The 16,593-nt window shown below is 43.5% G+C and overlaps 1 protein-coding gene across 4 annotated transcripts in view; it reads right to left on the reverse strand.

The window, feature by feature from the left end:
- ANKFN1 (ankyrin repeat and fibronectin type III domain containing 1) overlaps window positions 1-16,593 on the reverse strand; it is a 302,026-nt gene that overhangs the window by 90,854 nt on the left and 194,579 nt on the right. For all 4 annotated transcript variants that reach the window (XM_048818066.2, XM_075119245.1, XM_075119244.1 and 1 more), the window contains 2 exons: window positions 9,382-9,495; window positions 2,253-2,454 (listed from right to left, as the gene is read on the reverse strand). In XM_048818066.2, coding sequence (XP_048674023.1) covers window positions 2,253-2,438 — 186 coding nt within the window. In that variant the 5' untranslated portion in view covers window positions 2,439-2,454; window positions 9,382-9,495. The remainder of the gene's footprint in view (window positions 1-2,252; window positions 2,455-9,381; window positions 9,496-16,593) is intronic.

A 16,593-nucleotide genomic window follows, 5' to 3' on the forward strand; every position in this document is an offset into this window, starting at 1 on the left:
CAAATGCTCCCCAAAATGGATCCATTCAAACTTCATTGTACAAACCCCTCTCATGGGTTAGATCAGGGGTGGACAAACTTTTTGGCCCGAAGGCCATATGTGGGTATGGAAATTGTATGGCGGGCCATGCATGCTCATGAAATTGGGGGTTGGAGTGCAGGATGGGATGACGGCTCCAGCTGGGGGTGCAGGCTCTGGGGTGGGGCTGGGGATGAGGGGTTGGGGGTGCAGGAGGGTACTCCAGGCTGGGACTGAGGGGTTCAGAGCACGGGAGGGGGATCAGGGCTGGGGCAAGGATTTGGAGCATGGAATGGGGTCAGGGTGCAGGCTCCGGGCGGCGCTTGCCTCAAGCAGCTCCTGGAAGCAGCGGCATGTCCCCACTCCGGCTCCTATGTGGAAACACGGCCAGGCAACTCTGCGCCCTGCCCTGTCTGCAGGCATTGCTCCTGCAGCTCCCATTTGCCTTGGTTCCCGGCCAATGGGAGCTGCGGGGGCGGTGCTTGGGGCGGAGGCAGCATGAGGAGCCCCTTGGCTGCCCCTATGTGTAGGAGCTGGAGTGGGGACATGCTGTTGCTTCCATGAGCCACGCAGAGCCATGGCACACATGGAGCGGGGCAAGCCCCAGACCCCACTCCCCGGCGAGAGCTTGAGGGCCAGATTAAAACGTCTGAAGGGCCAGATGCAGCCCCCTGGCTGTAGTTTGCCCACCCCTGGGCTAGATAGTGCCATTTACGTGCAGCTCCTGTTAAGGGGAGGGGTGTAGCTGCTCTGACCCAACGGCAGCATCAGGAGGTGCTGTGCCTCAAAGAAGAAATTCCTGACGCACACAGGCTATGTTCCCATTACCAAGCCCATGCACAGCTGCTTACCTCTCCCACAGCCAGGCAGCTCCCCTGGCCAGTGCATGGAAGACAGGAGACAGCCAATCCCCTGTGCCCATCATAGGAATGGGGACGGAGCCGTCCTGTCATGTCCAGTGCACAGGGGCTGCAGTTCTGCCTAGCTCTTCTGCGGGCCAAATAGAGAACAGCAGTCCGCTAATGCCCTCTCTACTGCCATGCCCCTCTAACAGGGCCAGGCTGAATCTAGCCCTATAACTTCATGACAGAAACATCTAGCCTGATCTACGGGCTGTGATTGTTTTGAATTAACTCTCCTAGGGCTTCAGCACTTATACTGCTGCATGCAATTTTTCTTACATATAAGGCAGATTTGCACATGTTAAGGAAATCTAAGCCATACATCTTTTTCTGGCCAGTCATACGGTTCCCATTAGCAATATGGGCCTTAGGCAGCGCTGTCCTGCAAGGTGCTGAGCACACTAGCCCTGATCCAGCACAGCACTTAACTTTAAGCCCATGCGTTGTTACCGTGCTGGCTGGGTGAGCAGACATTTCTTGGCACATCCACAGGCAGCCCCTCCAGGTGGCTGCTCTTCCCCTCCCTCAAGAAGCAATTCGGAGTAGAAATCCAAGGGCGTGTCCTTCCTGCCTCCAGAGGAGGTTGTGTTGCTTACTGAACCTGGGCCTGAGTCATTCCATGGAGGTCTTTGCCTGTTTGTCCGAGCCTGTCAGAATGCAGCGCACGAGGCTGTCTCTGCAGCCCCACTGAAGTCAACGGGAGTAGTCCTGCGCTTGGTTAAGCGAGTGCCTACATGCTGTGCTCAGCATCTCGTACAATCAAGGCCATAGATGGGCTTTGCGACCAGAGGAGAGTGCCAAAAGCTTGGATGTGTGTGTATCCTTGGCTCTCTGTCTAGGTTCTGATCTGGTGCTCACCATCCTAGCCTGGGACCCTTGTACTTATTCGACTGTCACTTCCTTTGCTGTTTAGAGCCATTGGCGCATACATCAAACTTCTAGAGAAAATGATCGTTCCTTATGTGTCCAAAGTGGGCTCGACGTTTTCCTTATCTATAGGGCCAGATTCTGCCACATTTACTCATACTGTGTCGAACCTTACACCTTAAAAGTGGACTCCTCATGGAATAAAGAACTGGTACTGCAAGGGGGCTCCAGAATCTGGCCCCCAGGAAAAAACCCAATATCTGCTATCAAGTACAGTGCTAATTACCATGTGCTTCACATCAGTGGGATTCCTCTGTGTCATAAGCTCAGGAACAGGTGTGTGTCGAGCAGGTCAGTGAACAGACAAAATGCAGATGAAGAAGGATGAAGACAGGGGTACAACAGAGAAGCGAGGTCAAGGTGAAATTAGCTAATATGACAGTCTGTTACAAATGAAGTAATTACCACAGAAGTCTTTCGGAGACTGAGTCGATCTGATCTGGTCCTGAAATATGCCTCATCAAAAGATGCGTGACTCCCCTTCAGCTTCTCGGAGAGGTTGCGATACAGTCGTTTAGCAGCATTCGGAGACGACGGCCCACTGTTCTTTTTTGTCTGCGAAAGGTTCAAGTTCTGCATTTGCTGTGTCATTTTCACGGGGCAGTTCCTAGAAAGAAGGCAATGCAGCCATTGGATACAGGTTTGCTACACTATCTTCATCTGTTCAAAACTCATTGTTGTCACACACACAACAAGACTTATGCAGCAATGGACTTCCATTAAGGTAGGCCAACCCCACCCCAAGAATACGAAGGGCCATATTTTAGATCCTTTCCATTGCTGAGTTGCTGCTTACAGAGATAGTCCCATTGACATCAGTGGATGGGAGCGTGTATGATGTGGACACCAATGGGACCACCCCTATGAGTGCCAGCCAATGGGAGGAATAAGAGCTCTAACATGTGGGTTTGATACCCAGGGAACTGACGAAGTGAGTCACATTGTGGGAAAAACAACAATTCTGGTAAAAAAAAAAATTAAAAAGTGGGGGAGGAGTTTGGGTTAAATGAGAACTGGGAAAAGGGATTTATACTCTATGTATGTAAAGTGATGATATTCCCTAAATTCAACCAGAACAAGCAGGATTGCAGAATCAGGACCTAGCAATTTGGCCCTACCATTTATTGTCATAAAAGCTTTTCTACTAAACAGTTTCTTGTCCCATAATTGCGGCTGCTCTTTGCCTTTAATTTGCCTCTAAGATTTAAAGCTCAACGCCAACTCTCACAAGTCCTCTAAGTCTTCCATTCCCGTTGGTCAATGGTGGCACAGCAGACATTCTGAACACAAAGGTGTCCATTTACAAATAACCTCACACATTTCCCAGGCTAACGAGGTACTACAAATAAAGAAGTTCTCTGAATGACGAACATATGCCCAGAGACTCGAGATAATTGGGACATGTGACAAGGAGACTTCCTGGTTAAATCAGCACACCAGTGTATACAAACAAGAACAGAACTCTGTGTGAGCAGCATCCCTGCAACTAATGAGCAAAAACTGGATGCAAGGCAAAGCAGGCCTTCGAAGATCTCCAGGATCGTCTTTCATTGAGCCTGATGGCCATGTGAGACTGCACACACTAGAAGTTATCTTGCTTTTTCATTATTATTAATTTGCATTTTAGTAGAGCCCAGTGGCCTGAACTGAAATTATGACCCCAGTGCACTAAGCACTTGCACAAAACACAGAGTAAGACAGTTGCTGTCCCGAAGAGCTAGTCTAAATAGATGAGACAGACAAAGGGTGGCAGGGGAAACAGAGACACAGTCAGTGCCTTTGCCTAAGTCACACAGCAGATCAACAGCAGAGGCAGGAACAGAATCCAGGTCTTTTGAATTACAGTGTGTTCCATTCACTGGACCAAGGAACCTTGTAATATTATACAGAGGTTACAATAAAAATAAAAATCTACCTTTACCTGAAATTCTGGAATTATTTTTCCTTTTTGCAGTAGAGGGAAATTGAGGTAAATGATCCTCTTCTTTTCTCCTCCCTCCCTGCACAGTAACACACAGGAGTGGCCAAGTTTAGTGGAAGGGGGTTTCTGTAAGGGTAGCAGGAAGCTGGGTTGGAAGGTCCCCTCCATCCCATCCAGCTGAGGAGCAGCAGTGGAATCACTCTGCATGGTGCTGCAGTCGTCCCCTACTGGGGCAATATCCCGTGGATCCATATATTGGAAGATTTCCCCCTCGTCCTAGTTCCCCATACCTAGCGACATGGGGGCATGAAAGGAGCCCCTCCAAACTTGGTCTCTATGGCACACAAGGGATGTGAACACTCAGCATGGGTGCCACAAATCCTTTTTTCCTCATCCGCATGGTGGAATCACATTGGTTACATCTGGAGCAGCATGCATTGATCTGCCCCCACATACTCCATGAACCAGATGTGGAAACGGTCAGTAAGCGCTGATTTTACCGGCCAACACACGACAAGTGCAAAAACCATTCTGTTTTACTGATGCAGTGAGCGGCTCAATCAGGAGTTTTAATTGAAAACACGAGCAAAGGTGCAGTCAGTGAAATAAAACGATTTTTAAAAAATGGCTGTTAAGAGTGTGCTCGCATTAACTCCCTATTCAGACTCTTGCCATTAGTTCAATAAGTTTCTAATGAAAGTGTGAAGATACGTTTAAAGAGGTGGTTGGATTTGGTGTGTTGCCCCCAGAGATCATCAGATCCCACAGTCTCATGTTATTAATATTTAATGGCGACTCAGCACCTTACCAAAGATCACTTTATTCTCAGTCGCTCAGAGTGACGGCAAAGAGCCCCTCGGAATGCCCCCATGATAACCTGCTTCCCTGTATTCCACTGAGCAACAGATTTGAAACACAAAGGGCATCTGCTCTCACATCAGCTTTACCCTGCACTGACTACAATATATGGCTCCTTCTGTATAGCAGCGTGTGTGAAGAATCAGCGCCAAACGCTGTGTACCAATAACGTGAAGGGTCTTGCAAACACTCACAACATAGTTCAATTCACTCTGCGCCTGTTTAAAAGTTCCAGGCATCCAGTCATGGAGCAGAGGCTACCCCACACAAGAAAAGTGAGCAGTCATGTACTGCAAATAGTAAAAGGGGAAGTTTCATGAATAATCCAGGGGCTGCAAATAGTTTGTCCAAGTGGCTGAGCAGATATTTGTGACTAGTGTATGCAGGGGAGATGTTCAGAGGCCCAGGGGACCAGGAAACACCCAACTTTCACTGAAAGTCGAAGGAACTTGGGCACCTAACTCCCATCTGCGCCTCTGAAAATCTCCCCTTGCATTTGCAGAGATGATGAATGGTTTGCAAATGCCTTGATAACAGCAAGAGAAAAGGGCTAGGTTCATTTGTAACGAACAAGTCAAACAGCTCTGCTTGGTACTGAATGGGACTTCTTAAGCCTAGAAATACCATCATGCTACGACTAAGAACAAGTAATGGTGGCATTCGATGCTTGCTACTTCCGGCTGATCCCATTAAATCATTAAAGAACTAAGAACAAACCCATATCAGGACTGTGAAAAAAACACCGGTCCCCCTGACTGACATAAGTTTCACTGACAAAAGCGCCGGTGTGGACAGCACTATGCCGCCTGAGATGCACTTCATAGCTCCTGCCGCTTGTTGGGGATGGTTTAATTATGCTGACGGGAGAGCTCTCTCCCATCGGCACAGAATGGCTGCACAGGAGACCTTACAGCGGCACAGCTGCAGTGGTACAGCGGTGCTGCTGTCAGGTTATGTCTACACTACAGACCTAATTCCCACTGAAATAAACTGGAGTTAGGCACCTAGACACCTTTGAGAATCTAGGCCTGTGTAACTAAATAGGCTGCCTTTCCATCTAGAGCCAGGCCAAACAACCTATGTATTGGCCTGTCAATGCCATTCTAAGCGCTTACCCACATGGCGCATTAGTCCACACCAGGGGGTGTAAATGCTAGTGCCCACTACTGTGTCATACACTAACCGACCCAGGTGGACCCTGCCACCAACGCCTACCTCTTTTATAAGAAGGGGAATTCAGCCTCTGCTGGTGGCAGAGCCTGAACAAATCTTCTCTAAATGTCAGCAGTCTTGATTTCCCATGACTTCTGACTGCTGGGTGATGCTCTGTTAAAGGAGAGCCCAGTCCCCCATTTGCTAAGGATGGACAGCTGGACCATTGTGTTGCACACTGGCAATCCCTCTGGGAAGCTGTGATAGGCAGGAGGTCAGACTTGATAATCATGATGGTTGCTTTGGCCCTTAAAAATCGATATCATTGCTCCATTGACTTCGACAGTTATAGCACTGTGCAGCTTGAGTAACATGGTGGTGAATGAGGCTTGCTACATACAAATGAGAAAGATGCTAGTGTAACCTCAGGGACAAAATACGTTTAGGTACCAAACATTTGAACAGCACCCTTCTGAGGACCATTGCAGTAGATTGCTCTATCCATGGATGTATGCAGTGGTGTTGTAGCTGTGTTGGTCCCAGGTTATGAGAGTGACAAGGTGGGTGAGGTAATATCCTTTATGACACAAACTTCTGTTGGTGAGAGAGACAAGCTTCCAAGCTGCACAGAGGCTCTTCTTCAGGTCTGGGAAAGGTACTCTGAGCGTCACAGCTAAATAAAAGATCGAACATATAGTTTAGCATAAGTAGTTAGCACCTATGCTAAGGGGCCATTCCAGGGGAAAGGGAACCATTAACACCCCTGCAGTCACAGGTCAAAAAGGGGGTTAGTTGGTAACAGATTTTGTAATAAGCCATAAATTCAGTGTCTTTATTAAGGGCATGTTTTTTAGTGTCTCGCAAAGTTATGAATTTAAGCTCCCAGGCTTGTCTTCTGAAAGTGTTGTGCAGATTTCCTTTGAGGATGAGGACTGATAGATCACATATAGTGCGATCACTTTGTGAAAAAAATGTTCACCCACAGGTGATGTGATGTTTTTGTCTTTTATCATTTTCCTGTGTGTGCTCATTTGAGAGTATAGTGATTGTCTGGTTTCAACCCACATAGTTGTTACTGGAACATTTAGTGCACTGGATCTTGAAAGGTGTGTTGTGGGGGATGTTGATCATTGTAGCCGTGGAGATGTGTGTGCAGGTTTTGCATCTGTTGTTCTGGCAGGGTCTGATGCAGCTTTCAGTTGATGTGGCCTGGTGTGTGGGGAGCTTGCTCCTGATGCTGAGCTTGGAGGGTTACCGGCCACTCCACCTTGAATGGCCCCTTAGTTTAGCATTAGTAGTTAGTATATATTCTATCTGTTTGATCTTGTATTGAGCTGTGACACTCTTAGTATCTTTCCCAGAGCTGAAGAAGAGCTCTGTGTAGTTCGAAAGCTTGTCTCTGTCACCAACAGAAGCTGGTCCAGTAAAAGATATTATCTCACCCACCTTGTCTCTTTAATTACCCATGAGTGGTTTTTTATGAGTTAGCCATAGCTGATCTTTAAAATCAATATGCAGGTACAAAGGCAGTATTTCCCAATGGCTATAACACTAAATGGGGTGTCAGGAGACCTGGGTTCTATTTCCTGCTCCGCCACTGGCCTGCAGGATGACGTTGGGCAAGTTACTTTAACTGCTCTGTGCCTCAGTTTCCCCATCAGTACAATGGAGATAATATATGGCTCATTTGTAAAGAAATTTGAGATCTGCTGATGAAAAGTGCTATACAAGAGCAACCTATTATTGTTTTATTTGTGCATATATGAAAAATATACATCTTTATGACCACATAACCCCATGGGTGTTGCTCTTTATCCAAGGAGAGATAGGTCAAAGAGGAGGTTGAGTAAACATAGCTATAAAGCTTGCAGTGATTCAGTGACACCTTTTTTCTATGTGACAATAGTAGCACATCCACACTGATCCCGTATTAGGTCATCAGTGACCTTAAAAATGTTCACTGGGCTATTTTTATATACGAACAGAAGTACATAAAACATCACATGAACTAAGCACACAACAGCCAAGTAACAGTTGGAAATAATGTAATGCAAATTCATTGGAGTCCTGATCAGCATGTTCATAGAATGTTTGTAAAATGCAAATTATTGCTGACGATTACTGCATTTAGGACAGCACAATGGGATATGTAATAAGCAGTTATGAGATGAAAGAAAGGAAAGGGAAAATGTATGCTGCATTTCACTGAAAACTTTCTAGTAGTGTGATCTTATTAAGCTGGAGAGCTGTCTCCCAAGGGAATTGATGGAAACTAGACTCAGTAAAAACACGGAACAATCCTGCATTGGGAAGGCAATTTGATAATCTATGGGGTCTTTTCATCTGTAACTCACATGATTCAAAACTACTCCAAATGCAGGGATATTCAAATTGGCTGGTAGCAGTTTTATAACATCTAAGCAATTTTATAAGAACATCTTTAGGCTTTTTTTATAAGAAATTCAGGTTAGCTTTCAGAGCCATGTCAGATGATACAGCAAAACATACATCATTTTCACTGAAGTTACATATTGGACATGTCTTCATGTTTTTAACATATGGACAATTGAAGATGTGCTATGATGAAGGATGGATGATTTCTAGAGTTAAACTGGTAGCAGTGTATTATAAAAAAACAAACCCGGTAGGTGCTAGGTGGTGCAGTGGGGATGATATATTCAAGGCTTTCACCTCTGGAAACCACAGCACATATCTAGCTTAGGTCACAAATTTAAATGAGTTAGGTGATCTCAGTGCTGTTCTGAATAGGTCTTTTTGTGCACATCACAATAACTGTCACAATATTTGACCTAACTGGCTAACGCTTGTCACAGTCAATCAAGAAATTGACGACAAATGTGCTGCAGGTTTGGGGGCATAGGTAGTGCTCTGCAGGGTAGCCTGCAGAGCATCTGCTCACATTATAACTGGGCATAACCAATACTGTCAGTAGTCCACTTTTTTAAAAATTAAAAATCACAACAAAAATGGTTCCAATAATGAATATCTGAATCACCAGGCAAACAGTCTTCTGCAGACATTTTACACTAGTAATGGCCATCACATGCAGACACTGGTTCTCATTATCACTCTCATTTAGCATGTACCAACTAAGAGAGGGAAGTCACCCAACACATGTTTCATACTGTACACAATGTAATCTAATTTTTGTGATCAGGTTTCTGATCACACATCCCAGGCACTACTTAAGTAATCTTTCCTAACAGGCATGTGTTTTAAAAGTGCAGATTTTAGATAAAATCCATTTAAATAACCTACCCTTGAAAGCAGCTTATTTCATCTTGGGGAACTGATCAAATATTCACGCACAGTTTCTAAAATCACATTGCAAAAGAAAAACAAATCCCTGGATTACGTATCGGTGTGTGTCGGTTATACACATATGAACATACTGTATATACAGGCACACTGTATAAATACAGCATAGGTGTAGATGTGTTAACTTTGGAAGATTTGATAAAAAACACACACACACACACAATAGATAATAATAAAGACCCCCCCACACTTATTTATTAAGTGATTTCATTCACCAACACATAGCTAGAGAACATATGAGTTAGAGAATTAAATTTGACTTACCAGCTTAGGCTGTACAATGCAGAATGGAAACAAGTTGGTAGTAATTGTCCACTATCTTCATTCAATATTTCACATTGGCTTTGCTTTCTTTTCTGGTTCAGCCTCTTTCCTACACTGTATGAATGATCAAAAAAGGAAAGAGCTTACTACAAGCAATTACTGACGTCCAAGATCACTGATTAAATCTCAGTGCAAAAACCAAAGATAAAAACAAATTATGAAACATCTGAAGTAAAATATCTGATGTCTTAACACTACTTGTGCTCTTAGTGCTGCAGCTATAGTAATGACCGGTATCTAAGGCTCTTGTTTCTGTAGTCAAAGATGCCATGACTTCTGTATGCTTTTAGCCTGTTGTGTCTCTAAGAATTGATCAGCACAGCATGCAAGTAGAACAAGTAATCACTGCCCAGAGTAAACAAAACGAGAATTGTAGTCAATCGTCACTCAGTATGAACAAAAAGACATTAATGCAGTCATCTTAAAACAATTAGTTCTAAGTTAAATCAATAAGAGAAAAATAATCCTCGCCCTACACTTTGTCCAGCAATTCATGATTGCATATGATGTACTGTTCTTTCTTTCACCAAGCTACCAATACAGCTGTCTGCAATCATAGCAACAAAAGCAGCAACCATAGCCATAGCTCTGGGACATCTGCAAGATCATTTCAAAGCTCCCAGCATGAATAGGTTATCTTTAAAAGGTTATGAAACCCGTAACTCCCCCCACCCCAGCACGTACAACTTTAATGATGCTTAAATTTTAGTTACAACAGGTCCCCAAGAATTAATTTTAAAATGTTTCTGACAGTACAGCCTGGTACAAAAACAGTGACAAAAAAGAGGTGGGTTTTTTTTTAAATGTATAGTAGAAAATGTAAAACCTGGATCCCATTGAACCCAGTAATATGTTACAAAGTCAGAATATGCAAAAAGTTTACCAAACCTCAGAATGCTAAAAATACAGATATGTGTTGGACTGAAGATAAACAAAGATGCTCAAGTAAAGTACTATATGTTTTTGGATCGCCTTCCTGGTTAAATTCGAACAACCATAAAAGTTAAGCACCTAGCAACAGAATAAAATGAAAAGACTCTTTTAGATTCTCACTTTGGGATGTGTCTATATCAGTTGTCTATAAGAGTGATTTTACTATTATTATTTGTATTATCATAGCGCCCAGGAGCCCCAGTCATGGGCAAGGATCCCACTGTGCTAGGTCCCTGCCCCAAGGAGCTTACAATCTACATATAAAACAACAGGTGGATACAAACAGACAAATCAGGGGGTACAACGGAACAATGAAACAGTACTGGCCAGCGTGATAGGCAGGGACCTCACATACTAGTAGCCTGCCCACTGTTCAGTTTTTTGTAGGCACTGTGGGTTTTAGAGTGAGCCTGGAGTAGTCTCTCTGACTCAGTGCAGTTACTCAGGTATGATTCTGGAAAGTGCTGAGCATGCTCTGGGAGATGGTGGCCACGCTTGATTCTCACCCACTTCAAAAGAAAGTTGAGGGTGCTGAGCTTCTTCTTGCAGGGTGGTGTCCTGCTTACACCAGTGCAGCTGAGAGCAGAATCTGTCCCTATGCCCCTACATGACATGGGGTCTGTTCTTACACAGCCTGCAGCAGAACTGGCTGGACAGCTGAATATAACTCTGATTTCTGTGTTGAATGGTAAGTGCTTTCAAACTTTGGGGAGTTTGAAATGTGGATCTAGGCGCTCTGCAGCGTGAGCCCATCTCAGGTGATTAGTCAAAACAATGATCCTTAGATTGGGGCCAACTAATAGCGATCATAGCCTTCCACTAACTATAGCTTCAGCAATCTGTTAGGCATAAGCTGCATAGTATGGAGTAAGAACTCCAATCTGTTTTTTGAAACTTGGTATCAGACTTCAGTAAACCTAGTGAAGCCGAGAAGAGGTCTGGACTCATGAAGGCGAGCACTGGAATTATTTTAAGCGTCTACAGGTTTGCTGCTTAGTGCCGACATGTTAGCTGCTTATGTTTAACTGGTCAGAGCAGAGCAAAGTGTTCCCTGCAAAACCTTGGCACTCCACAGAACTCACCTGGTTTCGGATTTTGTTCTAAGCTGGCAACCCAGCCCAGGTTTCAGTAACAAGATTTGCCAAACTGGGCCTAATATTTGACATTGAAATGGTTTTGGATCAGAACTGGGTGAAACTTGGTGGTTGTTTTGCTTTGAGGTTTTCTGATTCATTCAATCTCAAGACTCAGTGAAAACCTACTGGGATGCAAATAAATCACATGTGAATTGCAACTGCAGAAAATCTTTGCATCTCGGCTTGGGCCCGTTTGAGCACCATTCTGTCAATGGTGGAGGATGAACTAGTTTGGAGACTACTTCAGTGGTGATGAACTCGTTTGGCAAAGGAGATCTGTCAGAATGGGTCTTGTTCAAAAGCACATCAGCAGGGAGACGTAAGGCTAAACAAGGCCCACTGTGATGGAAGTGCCAATCTTGCTCACATATTCTCATGAGGAAAAGCGTGGTTTGTGGAAATCTTTGAGGGTGTGGGGATAAATTGAAAAAAAAGTGTTGTTTATGTAATTAAAGGACTGCTGAATAATTATGAGAGCTCCCTATTTCTCCCAAGTTTTTAATTTAAGTTTCAAATATAAAACTTAAGAGCCAAATCCTCAGCTGGTGTAAATCAAAGTAAATGTAGCGACACTCATTTATACCAGCTGGGGGCATTTAGTGTGGGTTGCGAGAACTTGAAAGCCTCTCAAAGTCCTTTCAAGGCAACAGAGGTATAGATGTTAAAAAGCAAGAACAAATGCCTTAGTTTCAGTTCAGCTCAGGATTCTTTTCTAGCTGGCATGTTGAACAGCACCTTGCAGGTCTCTTTATCAAAGTCAATCGCAGCTGGCTTCAGACATCTGAGTTGAGCTCTGTGAAGTATAACTCGGTCTGATAATGGATCAGTTCCTGAAGTTATCTTAGAATTTCAGAAAGCACTTTGTTAGCCAATAGTTAAACAATGCTGACAAATATACGGAATCAATAATTTCTTGTTCCAGTTTTAAATTGCTTACAATTATTTCAGAGTGGCTTGTCCAATGTCACTCAGAAAGTTAGTGGCCGAGCTGGGTTTGGTCTCATTCAGTCTAGTAACCTATCCATGTGGATATACAGTAGGGCTGACTGGTAAACAACTATTTTGCTTCATGAGCAATTTTGAGTTTTTAAAATACGTTTCCATTTAAGAAGACTGGGAGGTGGGGGGAGAGGAGTGGAAGACCCAGATCAAGTCCTGCTCTTCCTGATTCAGGGAACAGAAAAAATACAATGACCAACACAACTCAGATTTAAAATACCACACTTTGAACATTAAGAGTAAACCATCCATAGAGTGAGGGAAAAGGGGAAACGTGATCCATCCGTAGAGTGAGGGAGAAGGGGAAACGTCACATGAAAGCTCATGAGTAAATTCTAACACACATATCTGAGGAAGATGAGATCCTCTCAGTTATTCTGACAAACATAAAAAGTGCCCAGACTCATCCAGCAAATTGTTCAGTATCAATTATTTGTTTAGCTGTAGACATTAGCACAGCGACCTGGCCTTTGTCTCTGCTAGGATTTTAATTTGCTCTTGCTGCCTATTTTTCAGCTAATATCCTGATACTCCTCTTGTTACGCCACAATAGTTTCTACAGCTGCCCATTGTAAATTACGATGACAAGAATCTAATTCCCATAAAGATTACAGATGAGAGGAATAATAAGAACCATTATTATTTAGCAAAGCACTTAAGCATCTGCCTAATTCTACTCAAGGCAAATGGGATTTAGGCACATGCCTAAAGTTAAGTGCATGCTTAAGTGCCTTTCTGAAATGGTGCCTTAGTATAAGCCGGTATGTATTTGCTCCCAGAGCTCTGTGGGGCCAGTGATGGGGGATGATATACATTGCCCCGACCCACCCACTCTTCCGCCATCTCTCTCCCCACTGGTGGAATCCTGTTAGCAGTCATCACTGCATCAGTTACACTCGGGTCATCTTTCCAAGCTTTTTCTTTGCAACTACGAGGATTAGAAAAAGAAAAGGAGTACTTGTGGCACCTTAGAGACTAACCAATTTATTTGAGCATAAGCTTTCATGAGCTACAGCTCACTTCATCGGAAGCATACTGTGGAAAATACAGAAGATGTTTTTATACACACAAACCATGAAAAAATGGGTGATTATCACTACAAAAGGTTTTCTCTCCCCCCACCCACTCTCCTGCTGGTAATAGCTTATGTAAAGTGATCACTCTCCTTACAATGTGTATGATAATCAAGGTGGGCCATTTCCTACAGGACAGGCCTAACAAAGAAAACAACAGAACACCACTAGCCATCACCTTCAGCCCCCAACTAAAAGCCCTCCAATGCATTATCAAGTATCTACAACCTATCCTGAAGGATGACCCAACACTCTCACAAATCTTGGGAGACAGGCCAGTCCTTGCCTACAGACAGCCGCCCAACCTGAAGCGAATACTCACCAGCAACCACACACCACACAACAGAACCACTAACCCAGGAACCTATCCTTGCAACAAAGCCTGTTGCTAACTGTGCCCACATATCTATTCAGGGGACACCATCACAGGGCCTAATAACATCAGCCACACTATCAGAGGCTCGTTCACCTGCACATCCACCAATGTGATATATGCCATCATGTGCCAGCAATGCCCCTCTGCCATGTACATTGGTCAAACTGGACAGTCTCAACATAAAGGAATAAATGGACACAAATCAGATGTCAAGAATTATAACATTCATAAACCAGTCAGAGAACACTTCAGTCTCTCTGGTCACGCGATTACAGACATGAAAGTTGCGATATTACAACAGAAAAACTTCAAATCCACACTCCAGCGAGAGACTGTTGAATTGGAATTCATTTGCAAATTGGATACAATTAACTTAGGCTTGAATAGAGACTGGGAGTGGCTAAATCATTATGCAAGGTAACCTATTTCCCCTTGTTTTTTCCTACCCCCCCCCCCCGACGTTCTTGTTAAACCCTGGATTTGTGCTGGAAATGGCTCACCTTGATTATCATACACATTGTAAGGAGAGTGATCACTTTAGATAAAAGAAAAGGAGTACTTGTGGCACCTTAGAGTCTAACCAATTTATTTGAGCATGAGCTTTCGTGAGCTACAGCTCACTTCATCGGATGAAGTGAGCTGTAGCTCACGAAAGCTCATGCTCAAATAAATTGGTTAGTCTCTAAGGTGCCACAAGTACTCCTTTTCTTTTTGCGAATACAGACTTACACGGCTCTTACTCTGAAACCTGTCACTTTAGATAAGCTATTACCAACAGGAGAGTGCGTTTGTTGGGGGGGGTGTTTTGTGAGGGGGGTGGGGAGAAAACCTGGATTTGTGCTGGAAATGGCCCACCTTGATTATCATACACATTGTAAGGAGAGTGTTCACTTTACATAAGCTATTACCAGCAGGAGGGTGGGGTGGGGGGGAGAGAAAACCTTTTGTAGTGATAATCACCCATTTTTTCATGGTTTGTGTGTATAAAAACGTCTTCTGTATTTTCCACAGTATGCATCCGATGAAGTGAGCTGTAGCTCACGAAAGCTCATGCTCAAGTAAATTGGTTAGTCTCTAAGGTGCCACAAGTACTCCTTTTCTTTTTGCAAATACAGACTAACACGGCTGTTACTCTGAAACCGAGGATTAGAAACTTATTTTTTCAGCGATTTTCTTCTCTTCTGTGGAGTCTTATCTTGTCCTGTGGGCCAGATGAATTTAGCAAAAGGACCAGATGAAGTCTGATACATAGCTTAGACGAAAATCTGAGTGATGACAGTTAATTTAACTTACCCACAGCGTGAGCAACAAATCGACAGAAGCAAGTAAAGCCACTTTGAGGGGTTCTTGTATCCCCATTGGAATAAAGATGTAAATATTTGATTTAGCTTCAGTCATCACTAGTCTAGGGACAGGTTTGCCTATATCTAGGTTCTTTACCTGTGCAGCTCTCCTATGGATGAGAGCTCTCTGGCTGCTTTAGGACAAACAGAGTGTGATGACAATTTAATACAACTGGTCTGTTCATGACCATTTCCTGGTGGTTCCTTCCCTGGTGCCAATATTTCCTATCCCTTCTGCTTTCATTTTGAAGATTGGCTATTGGATTTGACCTCATGACTTATCTTTTCATGGTGTCTAGTATTTCTCCGTATTCTTCAGTGCAAACATTAGCTGGTAGAAAATGAAACAAAGACTTTTCTCTTGTCCAGGCTACTTCTTTAACAAATAACTATTTTGCTAACATTAACTGAAATTAATGCATTGAAAACCCTTCCTGCCACGTGGGTTTAAGTTCATTGATTGCAAGTTCAGAAATGAAAGGACATAAAATAACATTTAATAAATAAAGTAAGAATAAATATGCTAAGGAGGGAACTTATCATAAAGGAGAAGAAACATGGAATAAATGATCAGGAAAGGTGACTGAATAAGAGAGTATAAATGAGTTCCAGAGATACCGCCATTGATTTCTGAAGAGGAAGAAAAGATTGAGAGGCACAGAGAGAAGAAGAAGTTGGGATTAAGATAAAACAAACAGTGCCACAGGTTGGTCTGATCTGGTGCAGGAACTCACATGTTCTTAGACTTTGGCGATTAAGGGGATTCCACTGGTTGACTTATATACACATCAGCTATTTAATATTTCAGCTGCCCATATTTCATCCTGAATTAGTTGAGCTGAATAGTTCAACTACTCTGTTTCCACAAACTGTACTAGGGAAGCGACACGTTGCAGTGGGGACATTTTCATATCCTTCTTTCGATCACCTTACAAGGTGAGCTGCGTCCAGCATATCACTAACTGAGCCACTTTGCATTCCAGCAGATGATTTATTTTCCTGTAGATGTGAGTTTTGCAATATATTTCATTTACCATGGCCTCCCTAATTTGCTGACTAACTGGAATGTTTAACATAATTTTTACCCTGTGGTAGCCTCAAATGTATATACAATAGATATTTTTGCAGCTAAGCAGTATGTTTTGCTGGATTCCAGTTCCATTGATCAGATTTGTACTTACGTCTTATGCAAAGTGATAACATACGTAGCATTTTGCTTACCTGAATGGGAATGCTCAGATGGTGTGTTGCATCTCAAGGTAGGTGGGCAACACTAAATTTTTATTTCATCA

Source organism: Caretta caretta, chromosome 14 (assembly GCF_965140235.1).
Source record: "Caretta caretta isolate rCarCar2 chromosome 14, rCarCar1.hap1, whole genome shotgun sequence".
In the NCBI taxonomy this organism is placed as follows: domain Eukaryota; kingdom Metazoa; phylum Chordata; order Testudines; family Cheloniidae; genus Caretta; species Caretta caretta.